Here is an 18,049-nt window from a genome sequence, read left to right as displayed (position 1 = left end):
ACAACTTTGAACTTAATCCCATGCTGTAACCAGATGTGTTTCAATGAAAAGCAGAAACTGGTTCATTTCTAGGTTTTGGCAAAATTATTGAAAGATATACTTCTCGGAGGTCTAGGTGAACAAATGTCACAGATGTGCCCATTTTGGATAATTTTAAGAATGTCTATTGGACAGGGTGTTCTCTCCCACAAGGAGGCGAGAAGTGAACTGCACGGGCCCTGTTCATTGCATTGTGTATGGTCAATACTTGAAGGCAGGCAGTTTCTTTCTTTTTTTTTTTTGAGGAAGAATTAGCCCTGAGCTAACTACTGCCAATCCTCCTCTTTTTTGCTGAGGAAGACTGGCCCTGAGCTAACATCCGTGCCCATCTTCCTCTACTCTATACGTGGGATGCCTACTGCAGGATGGCGTTTGCCAAGCGGTGCCATGTCCGCACCTGGGATCTGAACCGGCGAACCCTGGGCCGCTGAGAAGTGGAATGTGTGAACTTAACCGCTGCGCCACCAGGCCGGCCCCGCAATTTCTTTTTAATAGCTTTATTTGGTTATTTCCATGATAACTGAGATGTCCCTTTGATGGAAGTTAGATAATCTAAAGTGAAAGGATTGTTTTAGTCATCTAATCTAGTTCCCTTCCCCCAGGTGAGATGATCTTAAACTTTCAAAGAAACATTCCTTTCTCTCTCATTTTTCAATCATTCCAGAAACAGAAGACCGTTCTTACCTCAGTAGCCTGTCCTGGTGTTTAATCAGCCTTAGCTCCAGAACACTCCTCCTCTTTTCCAACTCAACACCTCTCTCTCTACTGAGTCCCCTTCCTCTCCTGCTCCGTGAGGCCACCTCGGCCGCACCCTCCAGCCCACGCATCTGGACAGTTTGCAACCTTATTGGAACAGAGGCCTTCATTCCTCTGCTGGCTGGCAGAAGAAACTCTGACTCTGCCAAGCAGTGTGTGTTCTGCTCTGTTCCCACCCTCTCCCAGCTCCCAATCTCCACAAGATGGTGAAGCTCAAGGAGATGTCTCCAGCCTGAATCATTTTTGCAACAAGCTTTTATTACTTTTTTTTAAAACCCATATAAGAAAGACACTTAAAAAGAAAATATCCTGAAAACAAACACCCACTGGGCAACACAATGCTAGAAGGCACTCCCAGCACTCATACCCACGTCTGGGGGAGGGGATGCTTTACACACCGTTCTCGGAGGCTTGCACCCGGCCTGGGGCCTGGGACTAACTGTGCGTAAAGTCTGAGTTTTCCCATAATTTTCTTGTTTCATAAACAGCCCTATCTCTTTATATATAGCCATCTGCCTTTATGTATATATGTACAGGACTTTTCTTTCCTTCTCAAAAATAAAGTAGCCGTCCCATCCAAGGGAGGTTCTCAGCAGCATTCACAGCCTCGCAGCAGGAGCCGTGCCTTCTGTGAACATTAAAGATGCGCAGCCCAAAGGAAAAGGGACCCTCCGCCCGCCCGGTCCCTACTACACAGCGGGGAGGGGGAGTTTCAGGGAGGGGAGTGATAAGGCTGAGCATGAGATGGCAGGTAACCAGGGTTTTTGTGGTTTAAAACAACTTTTTCCAGCTGCTAGCTTGTCTTGACTTAGCTCTGAAGACTACACAGTTTGTATGACGAGGGGGCAGCATTCCTTCTGGGATCGGGGGCAGTGTGGACTCAGCAGGGTCAGGGAAGGAACTTCTGAGGCTACACAAAGAAGCTTGGGCTCAAACCGCCCCAAGAGGGACCTGGGAAGGCAGAGGACAGCAAAGAAATAGTCTCAGAGGCCGGGCTGGAAAGCCAGCCCTGCTGTGAAAGTTAAAAGTCCGTCTCCCCTGCACTGGAGTGTCTTTGCAGTCCTGGCTACTTGCTGGAATTGTTTGGCTAGTTTATTTCTAAGTTTGAACCTAAACAAGGAGCCAGTACAAACGTAGAGTCAGGAATGTGATCTGCCCTGTCCATGTGGTTTGACATCACTTCTTGGAAGTCAAGGCCCAGGACCTTAGATGGGAAGGAGGTCTGTGGCCCTCGCCCCATACTTGGAGCGACAGCTCTGCCGGCCGTGTCTCCCACACCGCCATGGTCCACTTCCTGGCAGGAGCAGGCCAGCAGCAGAGCTTCAAGCAAATGCCCCTGCTGCTGTCACTCTCTGAAAACAAAAAGGCACTGAGGTCAGCTGGAGGCCAGCCCCATGGGCTCACAGAGAGAGTGCAGTGCCATAGGCTGGCCCGGGCTACGGAACACAAAGGACTCCAAGCTGGCTGAGTGGGAGGATCCCCCCTCTGTAATTGAGGCAGCTCCTCTGGCAGCACCTGGGGATTGCAGAGTCCCAGTGGGAGGAGAGAGGCAGTGCTGGAGGCCCAGGGGGAAACCAAGGCAGCCAGGCGCCCCTGCTGTCTGCTGGGGGAAGGTTGAAGACAGCTTGGACGCATTTCTCTGCACAGCTTTTTGGCTTTCTCTGCCTGCCTGACGTCCGCGCTCAGCAGGAGACTTTTATCATGGCAAATGGCTGGTTTCCCTTTGGTGGAAATGCATGAGGATGATGGCGATATTAAACTCAAATTTGGAACTTAAAAACAAACAGTAGTTGACAAAGATATGGCTAAGTACCACATATATGCAGATACGCATGCCTTTGGGTTTACATGTGCACAGACTGGCGATGAGGGCCAAGGCCAGGGCAGGCTGCAGCTTCTCTGGCGATCTCTGAGCCGACCTCGCCTTGGGTGCTCCTTACCTGAGCATCTGGGACCGGTGGCTTTATGACCTTTCCTTAAGCATGAACGGGCACCTTGGGACAGTGGGGGACAATCCTTTTATGAGCATTATCCTGCTTTCCAGGGCTTAGCTCAGACCTGCTAAAGGAATATGCTACAATTTTTGACTCATAAATAAAGGTACTGTGGGTGGCAAATAAGAGAGAAATTGAAGAAGAATAAAAGCCAGAGAAAGAATATGTATCTCTATGACTTCTTTTCTTCCCTTTGCCGGGTGGTGTGAACGGCTCCAGTTTGGTGATGAGAGAGGCAACTGTTTGGTTTGTGGAAGCCTGCAGACTGGGAGAGGACGTTGTCCGTTCACGTGAGCGCTGCTCCTTGGCAGGGTCCAGAGGGCACAGCGTGGGGGCGGCCAACCCGACCCTGCACACATTCATGTCCATCAGAGATTTTGTGCCACACCTGGACCTGCTGGGCAGACACAAATGCACCCGCCAGAGGTGTCCTGAGAAAAAGTGTCTGTTGCCAAATAATCACTAATAATAAGAATAAATCCACGGGCATCCGGGGAAGAGGCAGCAGGACCGGTTAGCCAGGTTTGCCCTGAGATTCTCTTAAGGCCTCCGCCAGTTTCTGCCTAAACTTGTCATACTTCTTCTGCACTTGCTGGATTTTGTCCCGCTCCTCCTTTTCCAGGATTGTTAGGAAGTTCTGGAGCTCAGGGATGGAGAAGTCATCCCACTGTGAGGCAAGAGGGAGATCGGGGGAGACACAGAAGAGGAGACGGGTTAGAAGCCGCGCGACCGGAGGGCCCTGCAGCCTCCCCCTTCCCAGGGTTTGCACGGTTTGCTGCCAAACAGGAGGGGACGAGGAAGAAAGCTTAGGTTTCCCACGTCACACCAGCAACAAAATTTCAAATCCTGGCATTTCATGACCAAGAATCCTAGTTCACAAGGAGCTGCTTTGCTGTGATGAGTGACAGGCTCCCAACGTGCAGACCCTGAAGAGGCAAGTGGAGGAAAGCTGGACTTGGACCAGGAGACCAGCTTCAGCCTGACTCCAGCGGGTGACCTAAGCACATAACTCCACCCTTCTCAGCCTGTTTTCTCATCTGCCGTGGAGTGAAGGTATCTCCCTCCCTTGGCTGCAGAGCAGATCACGAGATAAGGTAACCCGGAAAGCTCTGCGGCGCCCAGCTGGCCGGATGGGACCTGGCCTCTCAGGGCCGAGGGCAAGCCTGACGTCGCTCAGGCTGACCCAGGAGCTGAGGCCCCGTGGGGCCAGGGATTTCAACTCCTAAGCTCTTTCAGCACCAAGGAATATTCAGGTTTATCTGGTTTAATCCCCACATTGGATGCACGAGAAAACTGAAGTCCAGGGAGGGAAGCTGGCGGGACCACGCCCACAGAGCAAGTCCAGGGAGGGAAGCTGGCGGGACCACGCCCACAGAGCAAGTCCAGGGAGGGAAGCTGGCGGGACCACGCCCACAGAGCAAGTCCAGGGAGGGAAGCTGGCGGGACCACGCCCACAGAGCAAGTCCAGGGAGGGAAGCTGGCGGGACCACGCCCACAGAGCAAGTCCAGGGAGGGAAGCTGGCGGGACCACGCCCACAGAGCAAGTCCAGGGAGGGAAGCTGGCGGGACCACGCCCACAGAGCAAGTCCAGGGAGGGAAGCTGGCGGGACCACGCCCACAGAGCAAGTCCAGGGAGGGAAGCTGGCGGGACCACGCCCACAGAGCTCGTGGCGGCAGAGCTAGAACAGGACCCAGGCCTGCGAGCTCTCCACGGGCGGCAGTGTTCACACACCTTCAGCGGAATGTTTTCCAAACAGAATCTTCCGCACACTCCAACATATAAGGCAGATGGAAGCAGGACTGCCTGGCTGACACGAAAAGGACAGAGCCGCACCGGCCTAGATCCCCCAAATCTGCAGGGACCCCCAAGACTGCTCCCCAAGCCCTAGGCCTCCACTGAACACAGCGTGACAAACACGACGAGAGGCTCCCCTCTCTCGGTCACATGCCCCCCACCACCCCCAAGCACCACAGGCCACGTGGAGTGCCAGCCGTTTCACCTGTTGACACCCCCGGACTGGACCCTGGTGAGCTTGCCGTGGGGGGCAGGGTCAGTTTTTAAGAACCAGGGAGAGACATACGGCTCAAAAATATCAATACCCAGTGGAACCCAGAGATGGGGGCTGTGGGGCCTCAGGCCATCCTGGAACAGAAACAACCTGGGCCCAACACAGGGAGTTCCCAGTGCCCAACACCCCACCTGCCCCTCCGAGTTTTCAGAAATTCTTTCCACAGGCCTTGCCAGACACAGGCTTGACCTGCTCCCCAGCGCACTTACAATCCTGGCTGAACACTCAGCATTGCCCAGCTCTCACCCAACTCCACTTTCTCAAGTCATTTCCCTGCCGCCACTGCTGCACGCATGGCCCCGGCCTGTGGCAGGCGGGGAGACAGCGCCCACCTGAGCCCACCCAGTGTGCCCCAAGGGCTGGGGCTGTGCCACAAGCAGAAGGTCCCGGACCTACCTCCACCTCTCCAGTTTCATTCTCCTTCAGCACAAAGCTGAGCACATCAGTGTCAGGCCCAGCAAGCAGGCGCAGGTAGAGGGGGCAGTCAGCCACGGAGAGTTTCTGGAAGAGCACTGCAAACCAAGAGAGGGGGCTGGGAGCTCATCTCGAGAAGAAGGGCAGGGCCCGGGAGGGGTGGGACAGAATTGGAAATGCAGAGGTGGGGTGGTTACAACTGGAAGGAGCCGTCCTTTCCCCTAGTGAAACGAACCTCACAAGAATGAATAGGGTAATAACCTTTATCTTTGGCGTCTGCTCAGAGTTTGGAGCATGTTTCCATTCACATCATCTCCCAAAAGATTAGGAGTGGTGGGGCGGATTCCCTCCCCTTCCACAGATTAGGAAGCAGGAGCCCAGGGAGGGGTTTTCCTAAAGTCACATACAGAGGGAGGGGCACAGTGAGCAGGCATGAGCTCCCGCTCAAGCTCTGTCCTGAGTGCGTGCGTGGCCCTTCCACCGATCTGATGCCACGTGACAGCTGGACTGCGGTGCCCAGGAGGGGTCCACCCCGCCACCCAAGTCTGGTAGGGGTTCAGCGGGTGAGCACAGATAGGGCTGGGAAAGGCAGTTTCCGGTTGGGAGCTCGCTCGCTCATACCTTGCCCGTCCTTGTTTATCTGCTTAAACAGTGCAAACTTCTGGGGGTTGTCCACGACCATGAACTTCTTGAGCAGCCCCTGAATGACCTCGCTGACCGTGGTGGCGCTGCTGATGTGCAGCTGCTTGATGGCATCGAGCGGCAGGTAGAAGGAGGTCCTCTTAGCCGTGGTGGCCGCCAGGTTCACTTCCTTAATGGCGTCATAGATGGACTGGGGCCGGATCCCAGCAGGCACCGTCACCGGCCGCCGAAGTTTCAAATGCACTTTGATGAAACCCGTGTAGGTGCCGTCTTCGCTCTGCCAGGGGCGGACGTCACATGGGGTCAGGGCGGATCTGTCTTGCACGATTCTATTTGCCACTCCGGGCCATTGTCCCGGGGTAGGTGGGCTGCAGAGGCCTTTCCTAATAGCAGTGCCACCCCAGTCAGCCCCCCCCCACCTGTCTCCCTGAGTTTCTTCCTGCCTCCGCCGGCCGGGGGTGCTGGAGGAGCAGAGACACTGTCTCCCCACATTGGGCCAGGAGAAGGCCCATGGTGTCCGGCTACCAGAGAGGACCCTTGGGGCTGCCCCTCCCCAGAGGCTCAGGCTGCCTGCCCCAAATCCCCTGCCACAAGGAGCATGCTGACCACCTTTGGTGGGTCCCCACTCTAAGAGGCAGGTCTGGAGTAGCCTCTCTAGTTGGCCCCCCCAAACCGGGGAAGAGCAAGAAGGCTCTGTAATAAGGTCCTCGGAGAACCAGCCCACTGGATTTCCTCCTGCATCTCTTTCCAAAATCCGGCAGCCTGAAGACTTAGACCTGGGCCCATCTGCCGCTGGATTTTCGGGCGCCCCATCTGGCTGGAGCGCCAAAGAGCCAGTTACCGCCAGCGACCAGCAGGGGGCAGGGTTCTTCTACCTTCTCCGCACTGTCCCACTGAAGGTGGCCTTTCTGGACCTGGCGCAAAGTTGGTGCCCTCCTCTCTGAGCTCTGCACAGTCTAAGGAAGCTCCCCAGACACAGGCCGTCATAGTGCAACGGACCAAGACGGGGAGGAGGGGAGCTGCGAACTCCCCTTATCGAGGGCTTCCTGCGGGCCAAGCAACACCGGGCCCCTGGTCATTGTATATCATTTAATTCCCGCAAGAGCTCTGACAAATGGGCACTAGTTTCTCTATTTTACATTGCCGCTCAGAGAAGTTAAGAAGTTTCCCAGAGTCACAGGTGAAAAAGCGAAAGCGCTAGAGATTGGATCTGGATCTTATTCAAAGCCCATTCTATCCCCTCAAGCACGGGAGGCGCCTGAGCACCCAGGGGTCAGCCGGCCACAACCCCGAGGCCTCAAGAAGCCTGAAGAAAGGGGAGGCACCTCGGAGGGTAGCCCCAGAATCCAGGGGCGAGCAGAGGGGCCAGGGCCGGGCGGGGAGGGGCAGCCGCTCACCAGCTTCATGCGCAGGCACTCTTTCTCCCGGCTGTTGTAGCTCTGGATCTTCTGCTTGATCTCCTGCAGTGTGGGCGGGGGCCGCGTCTCCTCGGCGGGTTTACAGACATTCTGGAACAGACACAGAAGTGAGGCTGGGTGTACACGAGGAAGGGAACCACCATGCTCTCCCAAGGCCACTCTGACCAAGAATAGGTGAGCACCAGCCCCACGCAGCCCACCAACTGTACAGACTCAGGGTGAGGACAATCAGAGGTGAAATCCCAGCCATGCCACCGCTAGCCAGGCCCTCGGGGAAGTAACTTAAATCTCCTTGTGCCTCAGTCTTCTCACCTGTGCGATGGGAGCAATGCCTACCCCTCGGGCCTGTTTCGAGATCCCTGTGAGAGAGCCCGGCACACAGGCATTGAGTAGGAATCTGGCCAATCAGCAGAGCTGGGTTTGCTTACAGAGGGTTGCTACGGAAAAGATGCATTTAGATGCTAAGAGAGATACAAAGAAATGCAAGCCATGGTCATCTCTTCAAGGAAGTGACAATGGAGTTGAGAGAGACAGGAGTGTAAAGGTGGTCCCAGTGTGCACTGATGAGAATGACAGCAATTCTCGCAGACCAGAGGACCGAGGGTACATGGACATCAGTTCAGGCCCATGTCACTGGCCACGATGCCTCGCACATAGTAAAAAGCAAATATATATTCGTCAAATGAATGAGTGGACTGGCAGGGGCAGGGGGTTGTAGCCTTCTAGATAACTGAGGGGATAACCCTCCTCTGCTGGGGTGCAAGGACAACACCTCTGGGCCAAGGACTTGGCAGGCATCATCTCATTTAATCCTCACGAACCACAACTCTGCGAGACAGAGTTCACTGCGCATGTTTCACGGGGGAGACAACTGAGCCTAAGAGGAGTTCAGCAGCTTGCCTAAAGCCCTACAGTCAGTGCGTGCAGGACAAAAAGGAGATTTCAGGTCTGTCCTTGTGTTCTTCCCACGACCTCACCATTTATTGCCTTCATACCCTCCCCTGGTGCCCCCTCCCCCAAGGGAAGGGTAAGGGCAGAACGAAGCTGCACGGATGGACATCAATGTCCTTCACACTGGGGGGTGGGGTTGCCGGGGTGAATCCTGGGGTCTAAGTAACTCTGTCCCTCAGTCAAATCCTGGATTTCTCTCACGTTCATTGCACCCACCTTCCCGGTTTGTCTTCATGCTGTCCGTGTGTGGCTGGGAGTGCCGGAGCCACAGTTTGGGGGGAATAAATAGGTCGGTCAAAACCCACCCAAATTTGCCCAATCCCAGAAATCTGGTGGATGCGGGGCGGGTCAGGATTCTCCTCTGGCATTGACGAAAGGGGCCCAGAGAGGCCAGGCGGCTGTTCTCTGGCCGCCTCCCTGACACCATCCAACACTGTGCCGTGCATGTCCGGTTTGGGTGGGGAATTTCACAGTTGCCCTGCCATCACACCACCACCCAGCTGAACACAATGGGCACCCACAGCAGCCTGCCCCGTCTTCCTCCCTCCAGCAAGCCCGGGAGATGCGTCACACTCGGCAAGATGCCTTCACTTCCTCCTCCCACTTTCCAATCCCACGTTGCTGATAAAAGGCCAAGCTGTGTGGCTGCCAAGGGGAGCTGGTGTGGCCCCCCCCAACCCTCCCACCCATCAGCACAGCAATGAGCAGACATCCCCCTTCCATCACGACATCTTCCCCTGGCCTGTCTGCTCTCTCTGTGCTCTTCCTCAGGGAGCCTGATAAGAACAGCACCGTGCTGGCACTTTCGCATCCCTTCTCCCACACACCACGTAGGTCACTCCTATTTGACAGATTACGTAGCTGAGGTTCAGAAGCATGCCGGTGCTCCCTCTGCTAGTAGGCCTCTGAGTAGGGCCTGGAACCGAGTCCATCTGAGTCTGGAGCCCGTGTCCTTCTCAACTCACCACGTGGCCTCCCTAGGACAGCTTCTGCCACTCCCATAATGATCACAGGAACTCTGTGCCACAGGGCTGGGAGGGGCTGATGCTAAACCAAGGCCTATCAGTTATGCGACTTGTGAGGCATTCATTCAAGGTGTATCTGGCCAGTGGGTCAGGTCCAGAGGCTTCAGGACCCAGGAGCACGGTGTCACCTGCAAAGATGGCAAGGAGGAACTTCTGACTTCTGGAGTGAGATGCAGCTCTTGGATGTAGGGCCCACCCTTTTCCTATGTAGCCACTCAGGTCTCTGGAACTGGACCTTGATTCCATCGAAGGCCACCCACGAGGGAGCACTCCCCAGGCCACCTCTCGTTTGCTTGAGGTGAGTGGCAAGTAGTGTGAGCCTCACAGACTGTCTTCATTCGCTGTCGTTTTACTAATCCAGGAACCCTCAGACTGGAGCTTCTCACGCCTCGTCCCTTCCCTGGGTCTGTTCCTGGAGACCCTGCCCCCAGCCCCCAACCTGCTGGACACGTCTCCATGGGCCCAGGCGTGCCTGCTCTCTGGGGGCTTCCAGCCAGAAAGACCAGTGTCCGGTTACTACTAAGGCGCCATTCTGTCCATCTCTGAAGCACGCAGGCTGCTGTTCCTCAGGAGTTAACAGCTTTCTCATAAAAAAGAGTTAAATGATAGAAAGAAAACTTTAGAAGCTCTTGGAAGATGTCCTCTTTCCAAGAGCCACAGCTATTTCCCTATAAGAAAAGGCAGCTGTGTCATTCAAAGGCTGGTGGTCCAGGCCTGGTTTTGAATACAGCAAGAGTCAGAGCTGCCTTAACCTAAGATTTCTTCTTCTTCCTGTTCCCCTTTCCTCCAGCAGACAACCCATCTATTCTCTCCCTTTCCCACCACAAACCCAGGGAAGTGATGCAAGTGGCTGCGGCCACCCCTTCGGGGACTGACGCAGAAGACGGTCATCCTGACCTCACCACCCCACCTGGGAGCGCAGGAGCCCCTGTGTGGCCAACACGTCGAATCTCGCACCCCTTGATGGCAGCACCCGGGCTGGAACGGCTGCTGCCCACACCAGATCTGGCAGACATGATCTGACCTTGGACTGAATGAATCACCTCCCAAAGGAGGCCAGCCAGCCAGTCAGCCGACCGGAGCCCGCGAGCCCGCTAATCTGTTCCCATCCGAGGGACAGTGCAGCACCTAAACCAGTGGTTCTGAAACTTGGCTGCACATGCAATCATCTGCGGGATCTTTAGAAACAAAGTGCTGAACCCCAATCCGGAGATTCTGATTTAATTGTCTGGGGTGCATCCTGGGCATAGGGATTCAAAAAATCTCCCAGACAGCTCCGATGGGCAGCAGTGATTGAGAACAGGTGCGGGTCCCTCCGACCTCAAGGGCCCCATCCAGTTGCAGTTAACCCTTCAGCACGCACAGATCTCCACTGCCCCAAAGGGTTACCTAAAAGGCATTGTCTGCTGGCTGACAAGATCAACACTACAGTAATCTCCAGAGGACAAGGCAAGGACCCCAACGTCTCTTCACCTGCCAGATGCTCAAGTCCTCAAAGTGAAAGATTTGTCTCGTCCACAGGGACAAAGCTAGAAACCAGGCAGGTTTTGTCTCCCGGGGTGGCCCAGGATGGAGACAGAATGGGGAACTCACTCTGTTATGATTTAATACATACAGGCACTGGCCAGTGAGTGTCTCTCCTGGGGTTTACACATCTCAGTGCATCTGGCGTGGAAGTCATCTGCTCTGACTAGGCCCCTGGCGTTGGTGGCAGATGGTTTAGCTGTTCGCAGTGCACCCAGCTCACCCAGGGTGCTGGTGAAAAACAGGTTTGTGTTCATACGTCCTAAGGCCGGGAGAGGGCCGTGTCCTCCCCGAGCTCTCGAGGTTCCTGGGGTACAGCCACGTGAAGAGGCTGGCTGCCAGGGCACAGAGCAGAAGTGCCCCCTGAGAGAGCGACCCTCCAACTTCTCTGTTAAAATATCCTTAACAACAAAATAAAGAAGACCATCCCCTTGAGGTCTGGGGCCTCTCTCTGAGCAGATTCACCCTGAGTTGAATTTTATTTTATGTTATTTTAACATAAATTGTGCTAAATTGTGGCTAATTGTGAATCCTAATGAATGACATACATACAGTCTGAATTTTGGTCTCCGGGGAGTGGCCCAACACTCCAGGAAGAAGAGGCTCTGAGTGAATGCTGTGTCTTCTGGAGTCCCCACGAAAGCTCCAGAACTGAAGTGGCCCCCAGGGTGAGGAGCGGGCTGAGGGGAAGCAGTTCCTTCCGATACATCAGATACATTCATGACCTACATCACACAAACCTCATTTTTGCCAAAAATTTCACTCTCCCTCTTTTTAAGTTTGTCAGCTTCTTCTTCCTCCCACTGCTCTCATCGTATCACTCCTGCCCGCCCACCAGAAGTCACCTCCTCTGTCGAGGCCTCCTGACCCCCGAGCGCTGAGTGATCGTGGTCATGATCCTCATCGTTATTTACTGGCTCACGATGTGCCAGGCAGTCTCGAACCCTCTTAGCATGGATTAGCTCATTTCATCCTCACCACAGGTTTATGAGGAATGTACTATTATTATTTTTATTTTTTTTTGAGGAAGATCAGCCCTGAGCTAACATCTGCCAATCCTCCTCTTTTTGCTGGGGAAGACTGGTCCTGAGCTAACATCTGTGCCCATCTTCCTCTACTTTATATGTGGGACACCTGCCACAGCATGGCTTGATGAGCAATGCCATGTCCGCACCCGGGATCTGAACCGGCGGACCCCAGGCCACCAAAGCGGAACGTGCACACTTAACTGCTGTGCCACCGGGCCAGCCCCAGGAATGTAGTATTATTATGCCCATTTCACAGATGAGGAAACTGAGCCGGCAAGGTTAAAGCCAGCCCGCATCTAAGGCTAGCGCTACACTATCTGGCACTTAAATATGCATCTACTTATATTGACGTCCAAGTAGACCACCCGTCTTGAGCTTTACTCCCAACTAGGGACTTACACCACACTTCTGTTTCTTCTCTATGCCCGGTGGCACCAAGGATGAAGCAGATGGTAAATACTCGCTCAAGAACCTTCAATGGGTCCCCACTGCCTACAGGGGAAAAGAAAAAAAGACCTCACTTTCTCCTAGAAATCACCATGCATTTGGATTTCCATTTGGACTGAGTTCTGTGAGAGGAGCCCCTCTGCCTGCCTCGCCCACGACAGGCAGAGCCCAGTTCCAGCCTGGCACATGGCAGAGGCCCAGGCAATCCCTGCGGGATGAACATGAGCAGTGGGTGAATTCTGACCCCATTACTAACTAAGTCATCTCGAGAAAGTCAGAAACCTCTTTAAGCCTCAGTTTCTTCATTGATAAATTTGGCATAAAAATCCTTTATTGCCTCATAGGATTGATGCGAAGGTAAAACCAAATGAGATAATAGGTACAAAAGTGTTTTGGAAATTATCAAACCCACCCAAAGGCTTGTAATGTTACTATCACTCCAGGCACACAAAGGCCTACCCCTGTGAGCCAATCTCACTTCTCACTTTCCTTGAGCACTTATTCTGGTTTGGCCCACATGCCTTAGAGTTTGTTCATTCCTTTCTCTACAAAGGAGAGGCTGGCAAACTTTTTCTATAACAGGCCAGGCAGTAAATATATTAGGCTTTGTAGGCCATACAGTGTCTGTTGGAACTATCCAACGCTACCGTTGTAGCACAAAGCAGCTGTGAGATGAGTGTGTTTCAATAAAACTTTATTTATGGAGTCTGGCCCCTGGGCAGTGGTTTGCTCACCTCTGCACCATTGTTTGTGTGGTCTCTCCCGCCTGGAAGACACAGTCCCCATCTCCCCTAGTTCCAGCTTCTCTGTGTCGTTTCCCAATGAAACTTCAATGGCCCACAGCAATCTCCTCATTCTCTGCTGTCCAAATATATGTAGATCCTTGACATTCTAATTCCCAAATGGGGACAGGTATATACAGGTTTGTACTGGTCCCTGCCTTCTCCTGCATCATACTTTTGTCAAGAGTCACGTGCTCCTGTGCATTTCCTTGCACCGTCAATTGCTGGGCCTTTTGTAACTTCACTCTCATTTAATGGACACATTACACAGAGGCTTTGTCGCTTCCTTGCCGTTCTCCCCTCTCCGATGAGGAGGGAACTAGCCGGCTGAGGAAGGGATGCAGGTAGGCAGCAAGGCTCACTCACTGGCTCAGGAACTCACTTCCAGAACCAGCCCCACGGCTCCAAAGCCTCGGAGTCCTGTTGTAGCAAAGCTGCAAATTACCACGTGCCATGGACCTCTGCAGCTGCTTGCTAATGTGAAATTGCTACTGCAGGGACCTATGGAGGTGCTTTCATAGCCTGGGTGGCTACATTTAGCATCTAATTATATGCTGCCTTTTATTGTTTAATGATTGTTTTACATGTGTTAGTCCCATCTCCCCAGTTAGATGCTCCCTGGAGGGAGGTAGACGTGCTGTCTGATGATTCTGCTCCTTTTGCACCTGCGGCGGGGCCCAGCTGAGCCCTGGGCTGACCTCCAAGGAGGTGTCAGATAAACACCTGTTGATTGGGTGGCAAGGAGAGGGCACAGTAGCCTGGTGCTTCCCAGCTGAGAGCCAGGCCGATGACACCAGGCAGGTCCAGGAGCATCTCACACTCGCCCACACCCCCAGGGGCCGATGCTAAGAAGGTGCGGCCTGCATGGGCCTGCGGGCTGTGGCTGGAAGCCAGCCCTGTAGCTCAGGGCTTTGCAGTTTCCTGGTGAGAATGAATGCAAGACCATCTAATGACCTTTGACCTCCGGCAAGTCACTTCCCCTCTCGGCCCTCAGTTTCCTCATCTATGAAATTGTGAAGTGAGACCAGAGAAGCTCTAAGGCCCCTCCGCAGCTCTCAGATTTTACATACAAGATAGGGTGGTTCCTTTCATCAGCGCTTCCTCTTCCAGTTCAGAGAAGTGGGTGTGGGGCTGGGGCCTCTCCGAGGACAGCAGGGGTGTCTGAACTGTGGCAGCAATAACTGGTCTGACCAACACTAGGAATGTCTCTCTCCTTTGCAACTTTCCTTCCCTCATTACCGGCCTCTGGCTTATCTACTCATCTGCAAGACCCCAGGTTAGCGAGGCCCCGCCGGTCTCCACCTTCTTAACTCACACAACGCAAGAAAACAAAACAAAAACTGCCCCGGAAGCCCTTCACCAAGAGCCTTTCCACATTTCCTCTTTCTGAGCTCTTAGCAAATCTGTCAGCAGCAACTCTCTGGCCCCTTGGGTGGACACCACCTCCAGGCCTATGTCAGAGAGGACAGCCTCAGGCGTCCCCTGCAGGAGAATGACCCTCTGAAGACACCTTCCACTTGGGCCTGCTGCCCAACGGCTGGGCTGACTCCAAACCCCGGCGTTTCTGGCAAGCCCGTCCTAAATAGGAGCCTCTGAAGGAAAAGAGCAGCTATCCATCCACCTGGGCAGATTTGGACGCCCTGCTCAATGCCCAGACCATGCTCAAGGCTCATGGGTCCCTCTGCGATGGCCTCATCCAGATGGGAAAGAGGAAGCCCAATGGGGCCTCACCACAGGGCCGCCTCCCAGGCCCTGAAGGGCCTGTGTGTTGGAACACACCCACCGCAGTGACGGAGTTGACTGCCACAGGCCTCTCTATGGAGCTGTCCAATGTCCCAGAAATAAAGGGATCGGAAACTCCAACGCTGTTCTCCAACAGCTTATACCTGGCAGAGGAAGGAAGGAAGGGGCTTCATGGAGCCATCTGCACAAGCAGAACCACGTGGAACTTGAGCTGCTCTGGGAGGACCTGGAGGAGGAGTGGGGGAGGGAGGGGATTTGCGGAACTCAAAGAGACATAAGTCTCCAAAGACAGAGACGTAGAGCGGACGGTCAATACAGGCAGTCTGTCAACAGTAACTGATTGAACTGCCCACGGCTGAGGGCTCTGAAAAGCACCCTGGGACATGAAACCAGCGAGGGGTGGTCCCTGTCCTCGGGAGCCCACGGGTTATGTGAGCAGGGAAGACAGATACACACACTGTGAAACAGCAGGACAACAACAGTGGGACCCGGGCGGCCTGAGAAGCTTTCTAGCCCAGACCAGCTCCGGTGTACGAGTGTGATGCCAGCAGACTCCCTGGGCTGCCAGCATGTCCTGGAGCCTGGACACAGTGTCCATCAGTTTTTCAGGGGGCATCCAGTCTACAAGTCAGGACCTGGGAGCAGGAGCCCCATGCAGGAGGCGAGGGTCGCCCTGCAGCCTGGGAGCTAAGTGACTTAGGTTCAAGCCCTGCTTCATTACAATAACAAAGGTCTCCAACAGCCAGGCACTGCTCTCAGGGCTCCACAGTCACAATCTCACTTAATCCCTGAAAGAACTGAGTGCGGGATGTGTTATTACCCAGATGCCCTGCTCTTTGCCCCGAGACCATGCTGCCCACACATCCAGCCACAGGTTGGCCTCTGCCGGCCATCCCTTGTTCGTCTGTGAAAGTGGGCAAGTCAGTCTCACTGAGTCTCAGATTTCTTTGTCTGTGAAACGCAGATAACAAGGCCTTCTTTATCCATTTGTTGTGCAGATGAAATGAGATGGCACACCTGGAAGTGCTGGGCACGATGTAAGCGCACAGTAAACACTCAACAAAAGCTAGCTAGCGTGCCATCACGGTAACCACCACCGCCCTCAGTAGTCATTCATCTGGCAGGACGAAGGAAAGTTTGGCTGGTGGGACTGACCCAGTAGGGGAGTCCTCTTGCCTTAACCTTGACCCCTAACAGGGCTTCCAGCCAGGCCCAAATCATGACTCTTGTACATCCTAAGCACTTTCGTCTTTCCTGCATAAAAAACCATTGGAAGTTATATTTTATGATAGCATTTGTGTAAAGACAAATATATTAATATCATAAATTAAAATACTTTCTTCAAGCTGTAAGTTCATTTTTTCTGATTTTGAAAGAAATTAAAACACTTTTGTGGGCCCCTAAAATATTGTGGGCCCTTGACACTATATGCCAACTGCATCTCATGGATAACTGGTGAGGCTTTCAGCTCTTAAGACCCAGGTAGTGTGACCAACTGTCCCCGTCTGCCTGGGACTGAGAGTTTCCTCGGCATGCAGGACTTTCAGTGCTAAAATCAGGACGGTCCTGGGCAAACCAGCACGTGTGGTCACCCCAGGCCCCTCCCAGGCCTAGATGGATTCCCTCCCTCTCTATTCCTCTCTGCTCTCCGCTCTTCTGTTCTCTGTGGAGATGCACCCCGGTACTCTACCCTGGAGGGTTTCCTGACCCGCCCCCAGCCTGGCTGCAGCCCGGACACAGCCGCTCTGGCTGCTTCTGGAGGTCAGCTCACGTCCCTGCAGCGGGCTCACGGAACAGGGGCTCCCCAAGGGCAGGGACTGCCCTGTTCACTGACCCAGCTCCCTGGACAGTGCTGGCACACAGGAGGCCCCCTGCACACCTGCTTAATGAACCGAATAAAATACAGAGAAGTAGTAAGGTGAGGACACACAAAGCCCCAAAACAAAGACAGGGAGAGTAAAAGGGTCCAGAGTCTAAAAGGGTCCTACCTGCTTCTGAGACGACAACTGGAAATCAGAGGCAACTCCTACTTCTATTGGCGGCTGTACTATTTCTGAGGGTGGATGATGCAACCCCTTCCATTTCTGTTCTGCCTCCCCTGGGCCTTCATGAAGCCCCCTCTTCAGCTCAGAGGTCTAAAGTGTGAATCCAGGCAGAACACTGCGACACCGTTCTACTGCGAAGGCCCCAGCCGTTTTCCCCGGGGCATTGTCTCACGCCCTGAACAGTTTCTAGGGTGTCAGAAGGTCTTCTTCAGGTGACTTTCCATCCCTGGATTTCCGTCTAGGTCCCTGTGCCCTCGCCCAGCCTCTCCTAGGTCAGTCTCCTTCCAGTCCCCCCGACCCCTGAGTCTGACTGTTCAGCCTGAAAAGTCCTCCTGCTGATCTGGGAGAATTCGCCCCCTGCCCCCAGAACTGACATGTCTTTAGGGATATACTCCTCAATCCCCCACTTCTATCTAGAATTAGTGGACTTTCCAATAACGTCAGCTTATGCCTCAATGGTTCCAGCACTGGTTTCATCCTCGGTATAGCAGCATTAGTTGTGCACCAGCCTGACTCCGACATTAGACCATGAGCACCCAAAGCCGAGGACTGTGCTTTTCCATCTCTGTGCTCAGAACCAGAGCACCATGGAGTGGATTAGGGATGAGGGTGGATAGTGGGAGTGAGTGGGTCCCAACATCCCATCCAGACTCCAGTCTAAGGCTGCACTTGGCTCTTTCAGAACCAATTTAAAGAGAATCCCATTGCAAATCTGATAAGGGATCGATATCCAGAGTATATAAAAAATCCCTACAACTCAACAACAAAAAAACAAAAAACCTGATTAAAAAACAAAGGACTTGAATAGACGTTTCTCCAAAGAAGACATACAAATGGCCAATAAGCATGTGAAAAGATGTTCAGCATCACCAATCGTTAGGGAAAGGTGAATCAAAACCACAATGAGGTACCACCTCACACCTATTAGGATGGCTATTACCAAAATGCAGAAAATAACAAGTGTTGGTGAGGGTGTGGAGAAACTGGAACCCCTGTGCATTGCTGGCGGAAATGTAAAATGGTGCAGCTGTTACAGAAAACAGTATGGCGATTCCCCAAAAAATTAAACATAGAATTACCATATGATCCAGCAATTCCACTTCTGGGTATATACGCAAAATAAGTGAAAGCAAGGATTCAAACAGATACCATACGCTCATGTTCACGGCAGC

General features: G+C 53.5%; 1 protein-coding gene across 2 annotated transcripts in view; it reads right to left on the bottom strand.

Moving 5' to 3' along the window:
• Positions 1-1,032: 1,032 nt before the first annotated feature.
• The window catches only part of RASSF5 (Ras association domain family member 5), a 67,481-nt gene continuing 50,464 nt past the window's right edge, over positions 1,033-18,049 (bottom strand). For both annotated transcript variants that reach the window (XM_070591148.1, XM_070591149.1), the window contains 4 exons: positions 7,312-7,422; positions 5,894-6,191; positions 5,255-5,370; positions 1,033-3,456 (listed from right to left, as the gene is read on the bottom strand). In XM_070591148.1, coding sequence (XP_070447249.1) covers positions 3,304-3,456; positions 5,255-5,370; positions 5,894-6,191; positions 7,312-7,422 — 678 coding nt within the window. In that variant the 3' untranslated portion in view covers positions 1,033-3,303. The remainder of the gene's footprint in view (positions 3,457-5,254; positions 5,371-5,893; positions 6,192-7,311; positions 7,423-18,049) is intronic.

This window comes from Equus przewalskii, chromosome 23, assembly GCF_037783145.1.
Source record: "Equus przewalskii isolate Varuska chromosome 23, EquPr2, whole genome shotgun sequence".
In the NCBI taxonomy this organism is placed as follows: domain Eukaryota; kingdom Metazoa; phylum Chordata; class Mammalia; order Perissodactyla; family Equidae; genus Equus; species Equus przewalskii.
The sequence above is the reverse complement of the archived record's forward strand: the minus strand, read 5'-3'. Positions and strand labels throughout refer to the sequence as shown.